Source organism: Linepithema humile, chromosome 8 (genome assembly GCF_040581485.1).
Source record: "Linepithema humile isolate Giens D197 chromosome 8, Lhum_UNIL_v1.0, whole genome shotgun sequence".
Lineage (NCBI taxonomy): Eukaryota > Metazoa > Arthropoda > Insecta > Hymenoptera > Formicidae > Linepithema > Linepithema humile.
In genome coordinates this window covers 476,299-492,769 of record NC_090135.1, presented here as the reverse complement: position 1 = coordinate 492,769, position 16,471 = coordinate 476,299, and the positions used below count along the sequence as shown (strand labels likewise).

Below are 16,471 nucleotides of genomic sequence, written 5' to 3'. Positions count from 1 at the left end.
CATATATTTTTAATCATAGACGCGTTTACGAAATTCATACGTCTTTATCCATGCAAATCAACTACAACTAGTGAATCTATAAAACATTTAAAAGACTATTTCCGATCTTATAGCAAACCGCGACGTATTGTAAGCGATCGCGGCAGTGCATTTACGTCTAGCGAATTCAAAGATTTTTTAAAAGAACAATATGTAGAACACGTTTTGATAGCCGTCGGTACACCTCGAGCCAATGGGCAAGCAGAAAGAATGAACAGATTTCTAACGCCGATGCTTGCTAAATTGAGCGACAATCCTAACAAATGGGATCACGCGATTCATTTGGCAGAATTTTCCTTTAATAACACTATATGTAGATCAACTGGAAACACTCCCAGTCAGTTATTATTTGGTATAGAACAATTAGGAGAAGTCAATGATCCTTTACGCTCAATTTTATGTGACTATAATCGAGATTTATCGGCGTTACGAGAAGAAGCTACACAAAAAATAGTAGCGAGTCAAATTGCGAATGAAAAGTTATTCGATCGCGCTCACAAAAAAGCAACAACTTATAGCGAAGGCGATTACGTCGTAATTGCGAACGTAGATACTACAGCAGGAGTAAATAAGAAACTTATCCCGAAATATAAAGGGCCGTATATGATACATAAAAGTTTGGGGTCCGATCGCTATATTGTACGTGATATCCCCGGATTTCAAATTACTCAAATACCCTATGACGGTGTAGTGTCCGCCGACCGCATGAAACCTTGGATACACGAATAAAAGCGTAAACGTATTATTTTTATATTGTTTGATTTCAGTATGTATATGTATATGACTATGTATTGGATTTTATTTTTATTATTATTTTTATAATTAAGAACGTTAAGTTAGCGTAACTAATATATGCGCCGTATTATTGACTGAGACAGTCAATCTGTCAGGATGGACGAGTTGTAGGATCTAAAGTATCCGACCTCTCAGATCATACCGATCACACTAATGTTTTTATATAACTGCGTAATGTTATAGTTCGGCGTTCATTGATATTGGAATCAAAGCTGCGCCGAATCAAAGTCGCGCCGCCGACCGAAAACAGCAGCGGCATTTCTTTAACGATATGAGCCTTTGTAACAAACGTATAAAAGGGCGAACTCAGCGAGAGCTAGCAGTAGTCGTCTTGAAACTCTTATAAAGTGTACATCGTTTCCAAATAAAGCCTACACATTAATATATTTACTTATTGTTAGAAGTCTATTAGACATCTATTAGATGTCGAAAGATAATTTATAATTCAAACAGTGTTTTATAAACAATACATTGCTATTGTGTAAATATTAAGTTTTAATTTTGTATAAGGAAATAAATGACACAAAATTACATGGCATCTAATTTAGATATTTCTAGACATTATTTTAGACTAGATGGCTCCGACATCTAATAGACGTATATCCAACTTTCAAAAAAAAACTGTCGTATATATTAACCTTCCAAAAAAATTAATCTTCCAAAAATAAATGTCGTATATATATTAACAAACCTTCCAAAAAAAAGTTGTTTATATAAACACGCAAATCTTCCAAAAAAAGTTGTTGTATATATAACCTTTCAAAAAAAGCTGTCGTATATATTAATCTTCCAAAAAATTTATCTTCCACAAAAAAATGTATATATATTATTAACAAATAACAAACCTTTCAAAAAAAGTTGTTGTATATATAACCAAATAAAAATTTGCTACATATTCTGCCTATAAAAGAGGTGATATCAGAAAATGACGCCAAGTTTAAATAAAAAACCTTTCAAAAAAACTTGTATGTATATATTTTAAAAAAAGTTGTATATACCAAATAAAAATTCGCTATATATTCTGCCTATAAAAGAGGTGATATCAGAAAATGACGCCAAGTTTAAATAAAAAACCTTTCAAAAAAACTTGTATGTATATATATTATGAAAAAGGATTATATTTATTGCGCTTATTGCGTTTACAGCTTTTTAACCAATAAGCATCGATAAGATTGTATTTAGTTATTTTTGCATCTTTATCTAGTTATTTATTTAAAAATTATAATCATATCTACAATTAGTTAATTTTTTTTCAAGTATACATTTTAAAATAATTGCATCTGTATCTAGTTACTTTTGCTTCTATATCTAATTATTTAAATTTAAAAATGATATTTGTGTTTATATCTATCTAGTTAATTTTTCTTAAGTATACTTTTTAAAATAATTGCTTCTGTATCTAGTTATTTTTTTTATATCTGTATCTAGTTAAATAAAATAATTTTTTAAATAAAAGTATTTAATTCAAAAATAAAAAAATTTTTCAAATTTAATCAAAATAAAAAAATATTACAAAATTTCGCAAAAAACTTGGCGCTGCTGTACTGAACTATTAACTTACATAAGATTCGCATCGCAATACTTTGGGCTTGTTTGTTTTAGCTACACTGGGGCTGCTTAGGGTCTGCTCTACACAGGAAAATACAGGACAGATAAATAGTTTGTCCTGTATTATCTTGTTTAGAGCAGACCCAGAGCTGCCCCAGTGCAGCTAAAACGAACAAGCCCTTTAACATGCTCCTTATCATTCCAACATACTTTAATCTATAGTATATGTGACGTAATACTATAGTTTAGTTTGGAGTATTAGAGCGAGTAGGAGCATGTTAGAGCAAGCGATGCAAACAAATTTCGGCTCAAACAGACTAGAGCGACGAAGCGGCAAGTGGCGATGCTATAGTCAATCAACTTACAATTTTACCGTAAGAATACCGTAAGAACAAGAGTTTAATTGGCTATCGCGTCGCCGTTTGCCGCTCTGGTCAGTTTGAGTCATTATAACACTTAATCATGTAAATTGTAAAATTATTGCTCATTTTCATTCTCTATAATATTTTAAGATGTATTTAACATGTAGTTCAGTACAGCAGCGCCAAGTTTTTTGCGAAATTTTGTAATATTTTTTTATTTTAATTAAATTTGAAAAATTTTTTTATTTTTGAATTAAATACTTTTATTTAAAAATTTATTTTATTTAACTAGATACAGATATAAAAAAAATAACTAGATACAGATGCAATTATTTTAAAAAGTATACTTAAGAAAAATTAACTAGATAGATATAAACACAAATATCATTTTTAAATTTAAATAATTAGATATAGAAGCAAAAGTAACTAGATACAGATGCAATTATTTTAAAATGTATACTTGAAAAAAAATTAACTAATTGTAGATATGATTATAATTTTTAAATAAATAACTAGATAAAGATGCAAAAATAACTAAATACAATCTTATCGATGCTTATTGGTTAAAAAGCTGTAAACGCAATAAGCGCAATAAATATAATCCTTTTTCGTAATATATATACATACAAGTTTTTTTGAAAGGTTTTTTATTTAAACTTGGCGTCATTTTCTGATATCACCTCTTTTATAGGCAGAATATATAGCGAATTTTTATTTGGTATATACAACTTTTTTTTAAATATATACATACAAGTTTTTTTGAAAGGTTTTTTATTTAAACTTGGCGTCATTTTCTGATATCACCTCTTTTATAGGCAGAATATGTAGCAAATTTTTATTTGGTTATATATACAACAACTTTTTTTGAAAGGTTTGTTATTTGTTAATAATATATATACATTTTTTTGTGGAAGATAAATTTTTTGGAAGGTTAATATATACGACAGCTTTTTTTGAAAGGTTATATATACAACAACTTTTTTTGGAAGATTTGCGTGTTTATATAAACAACTTTTTTTTGGAAGGTTTGTTAATATATATACGACATTTATTTTTGGAAGATTAATATATACGACAGTTTTTTTTTGAAAGGTTTATATATACAACAACTTTTTTTGGAAGGTTAAAATAATATATACGACAGTTTTTTTTTGAAAGGTTTATATATACAACAACTTTTTTTGGAAGGTTAAAATATACAACAACTTTTTTGTAAGGTTTGCGTGTTTATATATACAACAACTTTTTTTGGGAGGTTTATATATACAACAACTTTTTTTGGAAGGTTTAAATATACAACAACTTTTTTTGGGATGTTTGCGTGTATACAATTTTTTTTTGGAAGATTTGCGTGTACTTGGCGCCTTTTCTTTACCTTTTTTTAAAAAGGTAATTTGTTGATATAAAATATACAACTTTTTTGTAAGGTTTGCGTGTTTATATATACAACAACTTTTTTTGGAAGGTTTGCGTGTATACAATAACTTTTTTTTGGAAGGTTTGCGTGTACTTGGCGCCTTTTTTTTACCTTTTTTTAAAAAGGTAATTTGTTGATTGATGGATATCATTTCTTTTTTTCAGTAAAAATATTACTAAATATATAAACTTTATATTGATATTTCAGAGTGAAATAACAATTGTGAAATAATTAATTAGATTTTGCTAAAGAGTCCCACCACCACCCCCGTCATATAAAACGGTCCTCTTTGATTAATGTTGTAATAATACAAAGTTATATATAATTATGTAAATATCAAACAAATCGTTTCTAGGCCATTGTATTTGTATAATTTAAGCGTCATTGGCTTAACTTTCTTTATTTTCTTATTTTTTACATATATTTGATTATCTATAAAGATTTTCGTCATTAGTGAACATATTTTAATAAAATATTTGATTATATATGACAATTCTTTTTACTATTTATTATCAAAAGATATGATCAAATAATACCACCAATTACTTATCAATTTTCTGTAAGAAAATGATACAGATATCTTTAGCGCCTCTAGGCCATTGTCTTTTTCTAATTTGCGCATCGTCAGCTTCAATCCAAGTATTAGACATTTCTTCTCTACATATACTTGTGTAATGACCATTTTCGATACATGATCCATGATGGAATATAGCACTCATAACTTTGTAGAATTGTCCAGCAATATTTATTTTAGTTGTTGGGACAGCACGTAAAGTAAACTTATCTGTTTTTGTTGATATACCGTCTTGAATTGCTATTAAATGCATGACAATTATATCTCCGGTTAATATTAATTCACTTTTACATAATATGTCATTTCCTGTACAATTTTCACATGATTCGTTGTGTAATTGACACCAATGAGAAAATGTAACATTTAATAATTCATTAAGATCAAAACTTTTTTTCTTCCGTTTATTAACAGGAATTGAAAGAAGGATATTTTTATTAACAATAGTCGTCGTATTATGACAATTTTTACATTGTTTAATGGAAGTGACTTGATGCTCAACTAAATTTTTTATATAATCGTATTTCGTGCAAAGAGCTATAAGAAATTCACATGCATCTCGTTTAACATTTTTGGAGAAAAATTCTCCTAAACTTTGTCGTATTACATATGTATTCAAGTTAGGCAGTTTGTTTTCATATTGATTTATTAAAATACCTAAAATACTTAATTTATCATACTCAAATATTAGTTTTCTAATAATATTTAAATGTAAAAAGCATTGCAATACTGCATTTGCATAACACGAACCCTTATCTATATTTTGAAAACCATGCGTGACCCAAGTAATATTTTTTCGAACTTTTGTATGTGATTCTTGAACAGAACTAATTATTTTGGGTTGTATCCATAAAATATCTTTTATTTTATGATACTTTTCTTTTGAAACAGAAATTATATCTGTTTTGGATTTGTGTATTCGTTTTAATCGATTATATTCAACAATAGCTTCTTCACTAGCTTCTATAGATGAAAGGTCAAAATTGATCAAATGCAATCCATCTGAAGATGTTACTCGTGACAATGCAACATAAACTTGGCCGTGACTAAATACAGAATTACCTATGTCCATAATAGCATTCTGCAAACTCAGGCCTTGGCTTTTATGAACAGTAATTCCGTAACTTAGACACAATGGAAATTGTTTTCGAATAACATATGCTTTCTCCATCACCGCAAATTTGACATTTAATTTACTTTGACGTTTAATTTACTCTTTCAATTAAATATTCTAAACCTGATGGCAAAAGAAGCTTAATTTTTTCTATATAACCGTTAGAAATATCTTGTACAACTGAAATGACTTTAGCAATTGTACCATTAACAAGACCGAAACTAGCATCAATATTACGCCTTATCATAACTTTTGCCCCAATTTTTATAACAATTTGTTTCGAAAGCCCAGCTGTTTTAGAATTATCATCATCATTATTTTCCAACACTTTTAATATTTTCTTTTTTATATATGGAATACATTTGATTGTATCTTCAGCAATTAATAATATTTCTTTCGAAGCAATACGACTTAACATTGCAGCATTCAAAACGTCACACATGTGACAAGTGGGCAATAAACAAACGGTATCTGATGGCAAATTGTTAATAAAATCACATAATTCATTTAATCTAGATTTGAAGGAATCTTCTGTAAAAGATATTTTCCTATTTTCCAAAATTTCATAATCAGACTTTGTTAATAAACCAATACGAATTCTTGACAATAATTCACGATAAGACTCATCTTCTTGCTGGCGCATATTAATTGTCAACTCATCGTAATCAAATAATGTAGTCCACAAATTTACAGTCTGTAGGCAACCGATATATTTGTTAACTTTTTCATTTGACAAATCTTTAAAGACAGAATCTTCATGTACAGGAGGCAATTGAAGCAAATCTCCAAACAAAAGAATATGCCTTTTACCAAACCAGCCATCATCACAATCACTTGAATCAAATATTTCAGACAATCGAAGATGTATGTACATTAAAGTCAAATTAAATATCATTGATACTTCATCGATTATAAAAAGAATAACATCTTTAAGTTCCGCTCGTAAAAGTTTTAACACATGATCAGACAATCGTTTATATTTAGGAGTATTACCATGTTCAACAGGTAATTGAAGCAATCTATGAACTGTCAAACCGTCTATATTAAACGCTGCTATGCCAGTAGGTGCTGCTACAGCAGTATCTTTTTTGAGATTTTGTTTTATTCAGCACTTAACAGTTTTAATTAAATAACTTTTTCCAGTACCACCTTCTCCACTAACATATAATCGCAATATTGATTTATCTGACCCTATAATAGTAATAACTCTATCGAATACTCTTTTTTGATCTATATTTAATTTCGCAATCATTTCTGATACATCAATATCTTTAATATTTTTATCACCGAGATCCTTAAAATCTTGCATCGCTTCACCAGCTTCTATATTTTGAACACCTATTGGATTGTCAGGATCATCTTGCGACTCATGTTTTTGTACTTCATCTAAATGTTGCTGCACTAACTCTTTAGCATTTTCAAATGCTTTTTGCAATTCTTCTAGTTTTTCGTGATATTGTAATGCTTCTGTTAAATGTAGTTTTACCTTGTGAAATGATTCTGCATAAGTATCACATCCATTTCTAAGCTCTTCTAATTCTCTCCACGGTTCGAACAGAAGTAATAACGCAAAGAAATACTTTTCCGGTTGTGTATTAACATTATATCTATAATGATTAATAAGATATCCACGCTGTCGTCGTCTAAGATATCTATTTTTAAATTTATAGAATTCAACAAACTTATTTTGTGGTTTGATTTTTGTAATATCATACCATTTTGCAAACTCATAAAGAGACATACATTCTAATTCTTTTGGTCTCTGTGGATAGTGGTTATCTATCAAAGATTCACAAAATATATCTGTCGATTGATCATCAAGTACTTCAATCTCTTTACGAGTTTTCAATTTTCTACATCTTATTCGATTAACATCTAACCATCTAATAGTTGTATTTAGATTAGTTCCATATAAAGCAATACCCAGTAATGTATCAGCAGCTTCAAGAGCTCCACATTCTCTATTACTCGTGAATCACAAGGCAATACTCCAAAGATAGCTCATCAATGATTTATTCGTATTATTTTTAGTATTAATAATAGTATCAGAAAACTCACATTTTCCCGCTTTATTCATATATTTAGTAATGTACCAGGTAAGCAGTGACGACTTTTCGCCAATAAATTGTATATCCATATTTCCTTCCCATGCAGTAAGAAGAACAGGATTATAATCATTTATATTACTTTCATCTTCAGTTCGCGGAAGATCATAAAGCCTGCTTCTATGTTTTAATTGCTTTCTACCTGCTATGGCAGTTGTGACATCTCTTATACTTAACGTCTCAGTAACAGGACGAGGAAATCCAAAACGACATCTCCGAACAACTTTACGTCCAACTTTTTTAGAACGGAGACAGTAATCATTATGTTTGTGTCGTTGATGCGTATTAACACGTCTGTACAATAATGGTGAAATATTTTTATCTGGCATTTTACAGCTTATATATTGTAAAATAAATTTGGAAACTTCTTCAATAGAAGATTCACCAAGAATTGGAGCATTTTTTATCCAAATTAATAAATGAAAATGTTGTATGCCTCTACCTTGGTATTCTCGTCGCTAAAAATAATGAGTGACTTCTCCGATCGGATGATCTTTGGAACAAATAAAGTCAAGCATCGCACGAAACGTATTATCGAGAAATCTCGATGTTGACACAGGATCTCTAGCAACAAGTACACTGGTGCATGCCGAAGAATCGCACCATCCATTTACTTCACGAATATATTCACCTAACTCTTCCCATAACCATTCAGCGGGACTTAATGTTAGAAACCATGTTGCAGGTCCGTAATGTTGTGTCATACAGTTTAAGGGGGAACACCACGGTGACGGTTTCAAAAAATCGATTTTTTTTTTTGTATTTTTGTGATGTTTGGAGTCTTAAAAATATGTCCCTATAATATTATGGTGAAATTCGTAACGGAACTATAGTAAATATGTCATAGAGTAGAACTTGGTCAGATGCCGCTAGTAGAACCGGCCGCGCGCTACCTGAAAAGATTCGGCAGTCCCCTTGATCTGTCTGTAGGGAGTTTTACCGGTATTCTTTTGTTGTCTACGTGCTTGAGTTCTATTGCTTCAGAAGGCACTTTATATGCACCCAGATTGGACGCACTTTGGTTCGTTACAAAATTTTATTGTTTTATATGAACCAATTAGTTGTAAAACTTTAAACGCGTTTTTCTCGAAACCACGTTTTCGTAACTGGGCGCTCTCATATCTCGGCCAATTTTTATCCGAATAATTAGAAATTTGGACAGAATGTTTACAACAAAATTGTCTTCAATACAACCGAGTAATACAGAACGGATAAAGAAGCTAATGTTGTCATATGCACTTTGTGGACTCATAATATATATAATATAAAAATACACTGGAACAAGTAGAAAAAGCATGGAAAGAGCTAACAACAACTTTATCTCAAAGAATCTATTTAATAAATTTTTTTTCTATGTACATAAGGTTCTTATTACTATATGATATCAAGAGACACGGTAGTGTCTCGCGTCTGTTATTACATTGTTTACTTAATAAAATTATAATAAATTTTCTATGTACACAAGGTTCTTATTACTATATGATATCAAGAGACACGGTAGTGTCTCGCGTTTGTTATTACATTGTTTACTTAATAAAATTATTTATATCTGTTATTACATTTTTTACTTAAAATAATAATTAGTTTCATATAAGCTGCGTCGAATGTTCCAACTTCGTTTATTAAATTATAACTTACTGTTATACTTGATAACTGCTATTTGCAGATCTACAAAATTTATCGCAGCTTGTTTATATTTATGGTATTGTTTATTTATTATTGCATGCGCAACATATTGTCGCCTAAATTCACGTTCCTTCGCATTATTATTAGTCCACGTCAGATGTAAAGCACCAATAAAGCACCATTATTTATTATTGCATGCGCAACATATTGTCGCTTAAACCTTCGCATTATTATTATTAGTCCACGTCAGATGTAAATATTTTAAGTTCAGTGTCCATTTCAGATGTTGCTTCATCCACTAAATGATGACAGACGCGTAAATGTGCTGGAGAACTCTCTACATAATCATAAGAAATAAGAAATATTATACATCAAAATTATATATATAAATTTTATATATTATATAACTTACTGTTGTACTTGATGACTGCTATTTGCAGATCTACAAAATTTATCGTAGCTTGTTTATATTTATGATATTGTTTATTTATTATTGCATGCGCAACATATTGTCGCTTAAACCTTCGCATTATTATTATTTATTAGTCCACGTCAGATGTATAAATATTTTAAGTTTAGTGTCCATTTCAGATGTTGCTTCATCCACTAAATGATGACAGACGCGTAAATGTGCTGGAGAACTCTCTACATAATCATAAGAAATAAGAAATATTATACATCAAAATTATATATATAAATTTTATATATTATATAACTTACTGTTGTACTTGATGATTGCTATTTGCAGATCTACAAAATTTATCGTAGCTTGTTTATATTTATGATATGGTTTATTTATTATTGCATGCGCAACATATTGTCGCTTAAATTCACGTTCCTTCGCATTATTATTAGTCCACGTCAGATGTAAAGCACCAATAAAGCACCATTATTTATTATTGCATGCGCAACATATTGTCGCTTAAACCTTCGCATTATTATTATTAGTCCACGTCAGATGTAAATATTTTAAGTTCAGTGTCCATTTCAGATGTTGCTTCATCCACTAAATAATGACAGACGCGTAAATGTGCTGGAGAACTCTCTACATAATCATAAGAAATAAGAAATATTATACATCAAAATTATATATATAAATTTTATATATTATATAACTTACTGTTGTACTTGATGATTGCTATTTGCAGATCTACAAAATTTATCGTAGCTTGTTTATATTTATGATATGGTTTATTTATTATTGCATGCGCAACATATTGTCGCTTAAATTCACGTTCCTTCGCATTATTATTAGTCCACGTCAGATGTAAAGCACCAATAAAGCACCATTATTTATTATTGCATGCGCAACATATTGTCGCTTAAACCTTCGCATTATTATTATTAGTCCACGTCAGATGTAAATATTTTAAGTTCAGTGTCCATTTCAGATGTTGCTTCATCCACTAAATAATGACAGACGCGTAAATGTGCTGGAGAACTCTCTACATAATCATAAGAAATAAGAAATATTATACATCAAAATTATATATATAAATTTTATATATTATATAACTTACTGTTGTACTTGATGACTGCTATTTGCAGATCTACAAAATTTATCGTAGCTTGTTTATATTTATATTTATTATTGCATGTGCAACATATTGTCGCTTAAATTCACGTTCCTTCGCATTATTATTAGTCCACGTCAGATGTAAAGTACCAAATCCACGTCAGATGTAAAGCACCATTGTTTATTTATTATTGCATGCGCAACATATTGTCGCTTAAATAAATTCACGTTCCTTCGCATTATTATTAGTCCACATCAGATGTAAAGCACCAACATATATAACACATTATTTGCAATTAATCTCCAGCTAGCTAGATAAGATCTTGATTGAAAATTTGGCGTACTCTCGCAAAACCAGCAAGGGCTAAGATATTCGTGACAGTGCTTAGATTTGGCATATCGAAAAAAAATAATAGCCACTGATGACACTGATGACACTGATGACACTGATGATGACACTGCTCTGGCAAAACCAGTAAGGGCAGAGATACTTGTGACAGCGCTTACACAGACAAATATATTATTAGTTTTACAGTTGTGAAATATTCATACCTGCTTACTTACCTGCAGATTTCACCATGTGCACAAAGTACACTTTCTGTTCTGTTCTGTCCACTAATCACAGAATACTGAGAGTGTTGTCAACATGTCTTGCTACACTTCTGCACTTTAAGATCGAAAAAAATTTTTTTCATAAATAATACTATTATTTTTATATACACTATCTTTATTCGTCTCCACAACACGTTATATATACATTTTACGACCGATATTAATTATATCAACGTTAATTAATATCATCAAAGCTGCGAGCTGACAGGTCTGAGCGCCGCCATATTAGAAATCTGAGTTGAGTGCGTTCTGATTGGTTGCGTGCTGACGACGCTGACCAATAAGACATGCGTTACATTTTAGCGTGACATCCGAGAAAAATGATGATTTTTTAGATTTCTCGACTTTGGATGCATATATCTTGATTTATAAAGCACACAGAGCAAAAACAAGCATATTTTTCTTATGTAATTTGGGTATGCGCTTTCGATTGAGCCTATTACCAACTCAATCGGCCCAGCCGTTATTGAGATCCGATAATCTCGGCTCGTCTCAACTTTCGGGCTCGCGTAAAGATACACGGTCGGTCTTGCGCTGCGCGTGAACTTGGCGCGAGACACTACCGTGTCTCTTGATCTTGTGTTTCTCCCTGGGTTTTGCATCTTCTAAATATTTTTACAGATGCCGCAAATTAATAATACGAAGCATTCACATTAATAATGTATTCATTAATTATACATATATACATATATATATATATATATATATATATATATATATATATATATATATATATATACATTTATATATAATTAATGTAAATGCTTCGTACTATCAATTTGCGGCATCTGTACAAATACTTATAAGATGCGAAAAAGGAGATGCCTCTTGTAAAATATATTACATATGCATATACTATCAATGTAAAATTGTCTAACAATAAGTGTTCTCAATACAAGATCATTCCGTATCAGGAGACATGGATGTGTTTCGCATCAAATTACGTGCAAGGCACAAAAGTGCGATCAGATGTTTATAAGCGACATCGCAAGCTGAGAAGAGCCGAGATTATCTAATATCAATAACGACAGGCTCGATCGATTATTTATATTCAAATTATGCTTATTTTTATTCTACGTGCTCTATTATATGTACATATATGCAAAGTCAAAGAAATGATGTAAAAACGATAATAACATTGGAGAGAAAATAAAATATATTTATAATATGATACATTTATTTCATCTATTTAACAAGAAGACATATTATTCTCTAATAAGAACTGTCATCAATGCGAGATCATTCTACATATTATATTTCGCGGTTACATGCAGAAATTTTGCGGTAGCTAAATTGTGCGTTGAGAGCGTTGCTTTCAAGTGTTAGTAAGCAAAAGTGATATTAGACAAGACATGAAATCGCGGACAATCGTGTGATCCTTAGATTGTTATCCGATATGTTATAGATGTTAGATCCGCAACGATGTTATATGAATAACAAGAGCATGTGTATATATGCACAAATATGTTGTAGCAAGCAAACAAAGCTAATGATTACAATATTAGAGGTCTCACGTACTATGCTTTACATATTTTTTTTCTTTCTTCATATTTCTTTGCAGCAGTGTACAATTAAATTAATTATTAGACAATGGTTTTGTGGCAAAAATGAAATATACTACATTATTAAAACTATTTGCATTTATATAACCAGTAATTCTAAAAAGATAGTTTTACTTTTATATTGCTATTCTCAATATAAAAATAAAAAATTATAAAAAAATGCTAGTTTATCTTTGATAACATTAAATTACAATGACACATTACTACAATTATATTAATTATCGCTTTCCGATTCTTTTTCGAAGTGAATCTTTGCACGTATATGTTGCTGATATTTATTATTGGAATCAAATTACGATTGAGTTTCGATGCTATAACGATAAACATCCAAATGTGTATAAAGATTCTCATTTAGAAAAAGATTCTACAAGCAATGATTAATAAAATTGCAGTAATATATCATAATAATTTGATATCATCCAAAGATGAATAATGCATTATTGTAAAATAATTTTTTGTTTAATATTGAAAATAACAATATTAAAGTAAAACTTCTTTTTCGAATTAACTTTCTTTTTACAATTATTAGTTTTATAAGTGCAAATATTTTTAATAATAAAGTATATTTCATTTTTTGATACAAAAACATTGTGCAATAATTAATTTCATTGTGCACTGTTGGAAAGAAATATGGAAAAAGATAAAAAAAATGAAAAAAGCATGGTTTCGTACATGGGACCTCTAATATTCTGGTCATTAGCCTTGTTCGCTTAGCCACGCTTGCTACGTGTAATTTGTGATGCATATATAAATATAATATACTGTTGTCAACGGAGTGGAAGCAAGACAGAAGATATATATATATATTCTATAGCCTATCAAGAATTCTCATAGCCAAGCAAAGTCGAATGCCGAGCGTACGGTGTTGTCAAATGTATGCGTGCACATGACGATCACGTGTGAAGCCGCGTAAATTGATCGTTGCTTGTTTGCAACAATGGGTAGTCGGCAGTCGGTAGTGGCACGTTGGTCGCAGTCGCGTGACGGTCAGTGACGGTGCAGTGCGATAATGGAAGGCTCGTGGGCACAAGCAACGGCGCGAGGTAGAAGACGTAAGTGATTTCATTATGTACTAATAATTAAACAATAAAATAACGGAATTATAGCATTATTTATCTCTATTATTTTTTTATAGGAAGAAGCGAGCCGTCTAGAAATGGTGCTGCGGCAGGACCTGCAGCATCACGTTCAGTCCGTGGCGCCGCTGCTGCGGCAGGTCCACCGCTCATTTCCGCCGCAGCAGGTCTACCGCCCGTCGCCGCCGCACCAGGTGCACAGCCCGCCGTCGCCGCCGCACCAGGTGTAGCGCCCGTCGCCGCCGCACCAAGTGCACAGCCCGCCGTCGCCGCCGCACCAGGTCTAGCGCCCGTCGCCGCCGCACCAGGTACACAGCCTGCCGTCGCCGCCGCACCAGGTCTACCATCCGCTGCGGTAGTTCCTGCACACGTCGCCGCACTAGATCCAGACCTGGTGCAGCACCGGGTCCAACAAGAAGATGGAGGAGGGAGACAGATATTGAAAAAGTAAGTATTTTTGTTATTCAAACATGTATGGAATGTATGATTTCTCTCTCTCTCTCTCTCTCTCTCTCTCTCTCTCTCTCTCTCTCTCTCTCTCTCTCTCTCTCTCTCTCTCTCTCTCTCTCTCTCTCTCTCTCTCTCTCTCTCTCTCTCTCTCTCTCTCTCTCTCTCATTCTCAGACTCGGTCGCTTTCTCTATCGCGCTTTCTCTCATCCTCTGCTTTTTCTTTCTTTTTCTCATACACTCTCACATTCGGTCGCTTTCTTTATCATGTTTCCTCTCACCCTCTGCTTTTTCTTTCTTTGTCTCATTCACTGTCATACTCAGTCGCTTTCTTTATCTCGTGCTTTCTATCATTCTCTTCTTTTTTCTTTTCATTCAAAACAACTTCTCTATCTGTATTTTGGATGTAATAAAAATATTTTTTTTTAGCAGATTAATGGTGCAGTGCTGCGTGCCGTAAATAGAGAGTGGAGGAAGCTGTGGAAGAAATCAAGGCCGCAATCCATCGCACCCTCGCCGCAATCCAACGCACCATCGCCGAAGACCTACGTACCGTCACCGCAGACGTACGCACCGACGCCGCTATCCTACGCACCTGCGCCGCAACCCTACGCACCTACGCCGCAACCCTACGCACCATCGCCACAAGTGATATGTCCGGTACCAATCTATATGCCACCACCTATATATATATCACCATCGACTCACAATCAGTCATCTTATATTCCAAATTCATATCCCTCTTATTCTCCATATCCGTATTATAGATAAAAGTATTATGAAAAAAGGTATGACTTTGCTGCAAAATGATATATGAGTGGTGGCATATAGATTGATACCAACATATCCAGATGTTGGTATTTTGCTATGTGTTTCTTTATTTTTCACAATTTTTCACAACTAATCTTGCGGTTTTTGCACAATTCATGTGCATGTTATTGTAAAGTAGGGTAGCGTTTTCTTTCAATTTGTTGCAGTCTTGTAAAGAAATGTGAAATATTCTTATTTAAATTTTTGGTTCTTAGTTTGGTTTTCACAATTTAATTAGCGGTTTTTGCATAATTCATGTGCATTTGTGTTATTGTAAAGTAAAGTAGCGTTTTCTTTTAATTTGCTGCAATCTTGTAAAGAAATGTGAAATACTTTTATTTAAATTTTTGGTTTTTAGTTTGGTTTTCACAATTGCGGTTTTTGCATAATTCATGTGCATTCATGTTATTGTAAAGTAAAGTAGCGTTTTCTTTTAATTTGCTGCAATCTTGTAAAAAAATGTGAAATACTTTTATTTAAATTTTTGGTTTTCAGTTTGGTTTTCACAATTGCGGTTTTTGCACGGTTTATGTGCATTTATGTTAGTTTAAAATAGATCTGCTTTTTTTTCTTCAATTTGCCGCAGTCTTGTTAAAAATTTTGTAATACTTTTCTTTTTGGTTTTTAATTTGCTTTTCACATTGTGCTTTTTCCACAATTTACTGTGTCCAAGATTTTTTTTTTGTAAAATGTGATATACATAATAGTGCAGTGTAATAAGTATAATTTATTTTTATAAAGGTTTTTGTATTCGCAGTAAAAACAGTGATTTGTGTTTTTTACTTAGTTTATAAGCGCAGTTTATTTAGTAGTTTTAATTTTCAAAACAATAATTTAATTTGCGCTTATCTATCTTTTCACATTTTTCTGG

General features: G+C 31.6%; 2 protein-coding genes across 2 annotated transcripts; one reads left to right on the top strand and one right to left on the bottom strand.

Annotated features, from left to right (window-relative positions):
* Window positions 1-5,787: 5,787 nt before the first annotated feature.
* Window positions 5,788-7,841, bottom strand: LOC137001462 (uncharacterized). Its single transcript, XM_067360336.1, has one exon. It carries the CDS (start codon window positions 6,739-6,741, stop codon window positions 5,938-5,940), a length of 804 nt encoding a protein of 267 aa, XP_067216437.1. The 5' UTR covers window positions 6,742-7,841; the 3' UTR covers window positions 5,788-5,937.
* Window positions 7,842-14,276: 6,435 nt separating this feature from the next.
* LOC137001514 (uncharacterized) lies at window positions 14,277-15,561 on the top strand. The gene is made up of 3 exons (XM_067360527.1): window positions 14,277-14,319; window positions 14,403-14,749; window positions 15,223-15,561. The coding sequence occupies exons 1-3, from the start codon at window positions 14,277-14,279 to the stop codon at window positions 15,559-15,561; spliced, it is 729 nt and encodes a 242-aa protein (XP_067216628.1).
* The last annotated feature ends 910 nt before the right edge of the window (window positions 15,562-16,471 follow it).

Bases quoted from the DNA above. Each gene is read 5' to 3' on its own strand.
- LOC137001462 (XM_067360336.1), bottom strand. From the start codon at position 6,741: ATGATATTTAATTTGACTTTAATGTACATACATCTTCGATTGTCTGAA.
- LOC137001514 (XM_067360527.1), top strand. From the start codon at position 14,277: ATGGAAGGCTCGTGGGCACAAGCAACGGCGCGAGGTAGAAGAC. The intron at 14,320-14,402 runs GTAAGTGATTTC...ATTTTTTTATAG, and splicing joins AACGGCGCGAGGTAGAAGAC to GAAGAAGCGAGCCGTCTAGA. The intron at 14,750-15,222 runs GTCCAACAAGAA...TTTTTTTAGCAG, and splicing joins CAGACCTGGTGCAGCACCGG to ATTAATGGTGCAGTGCTGCG.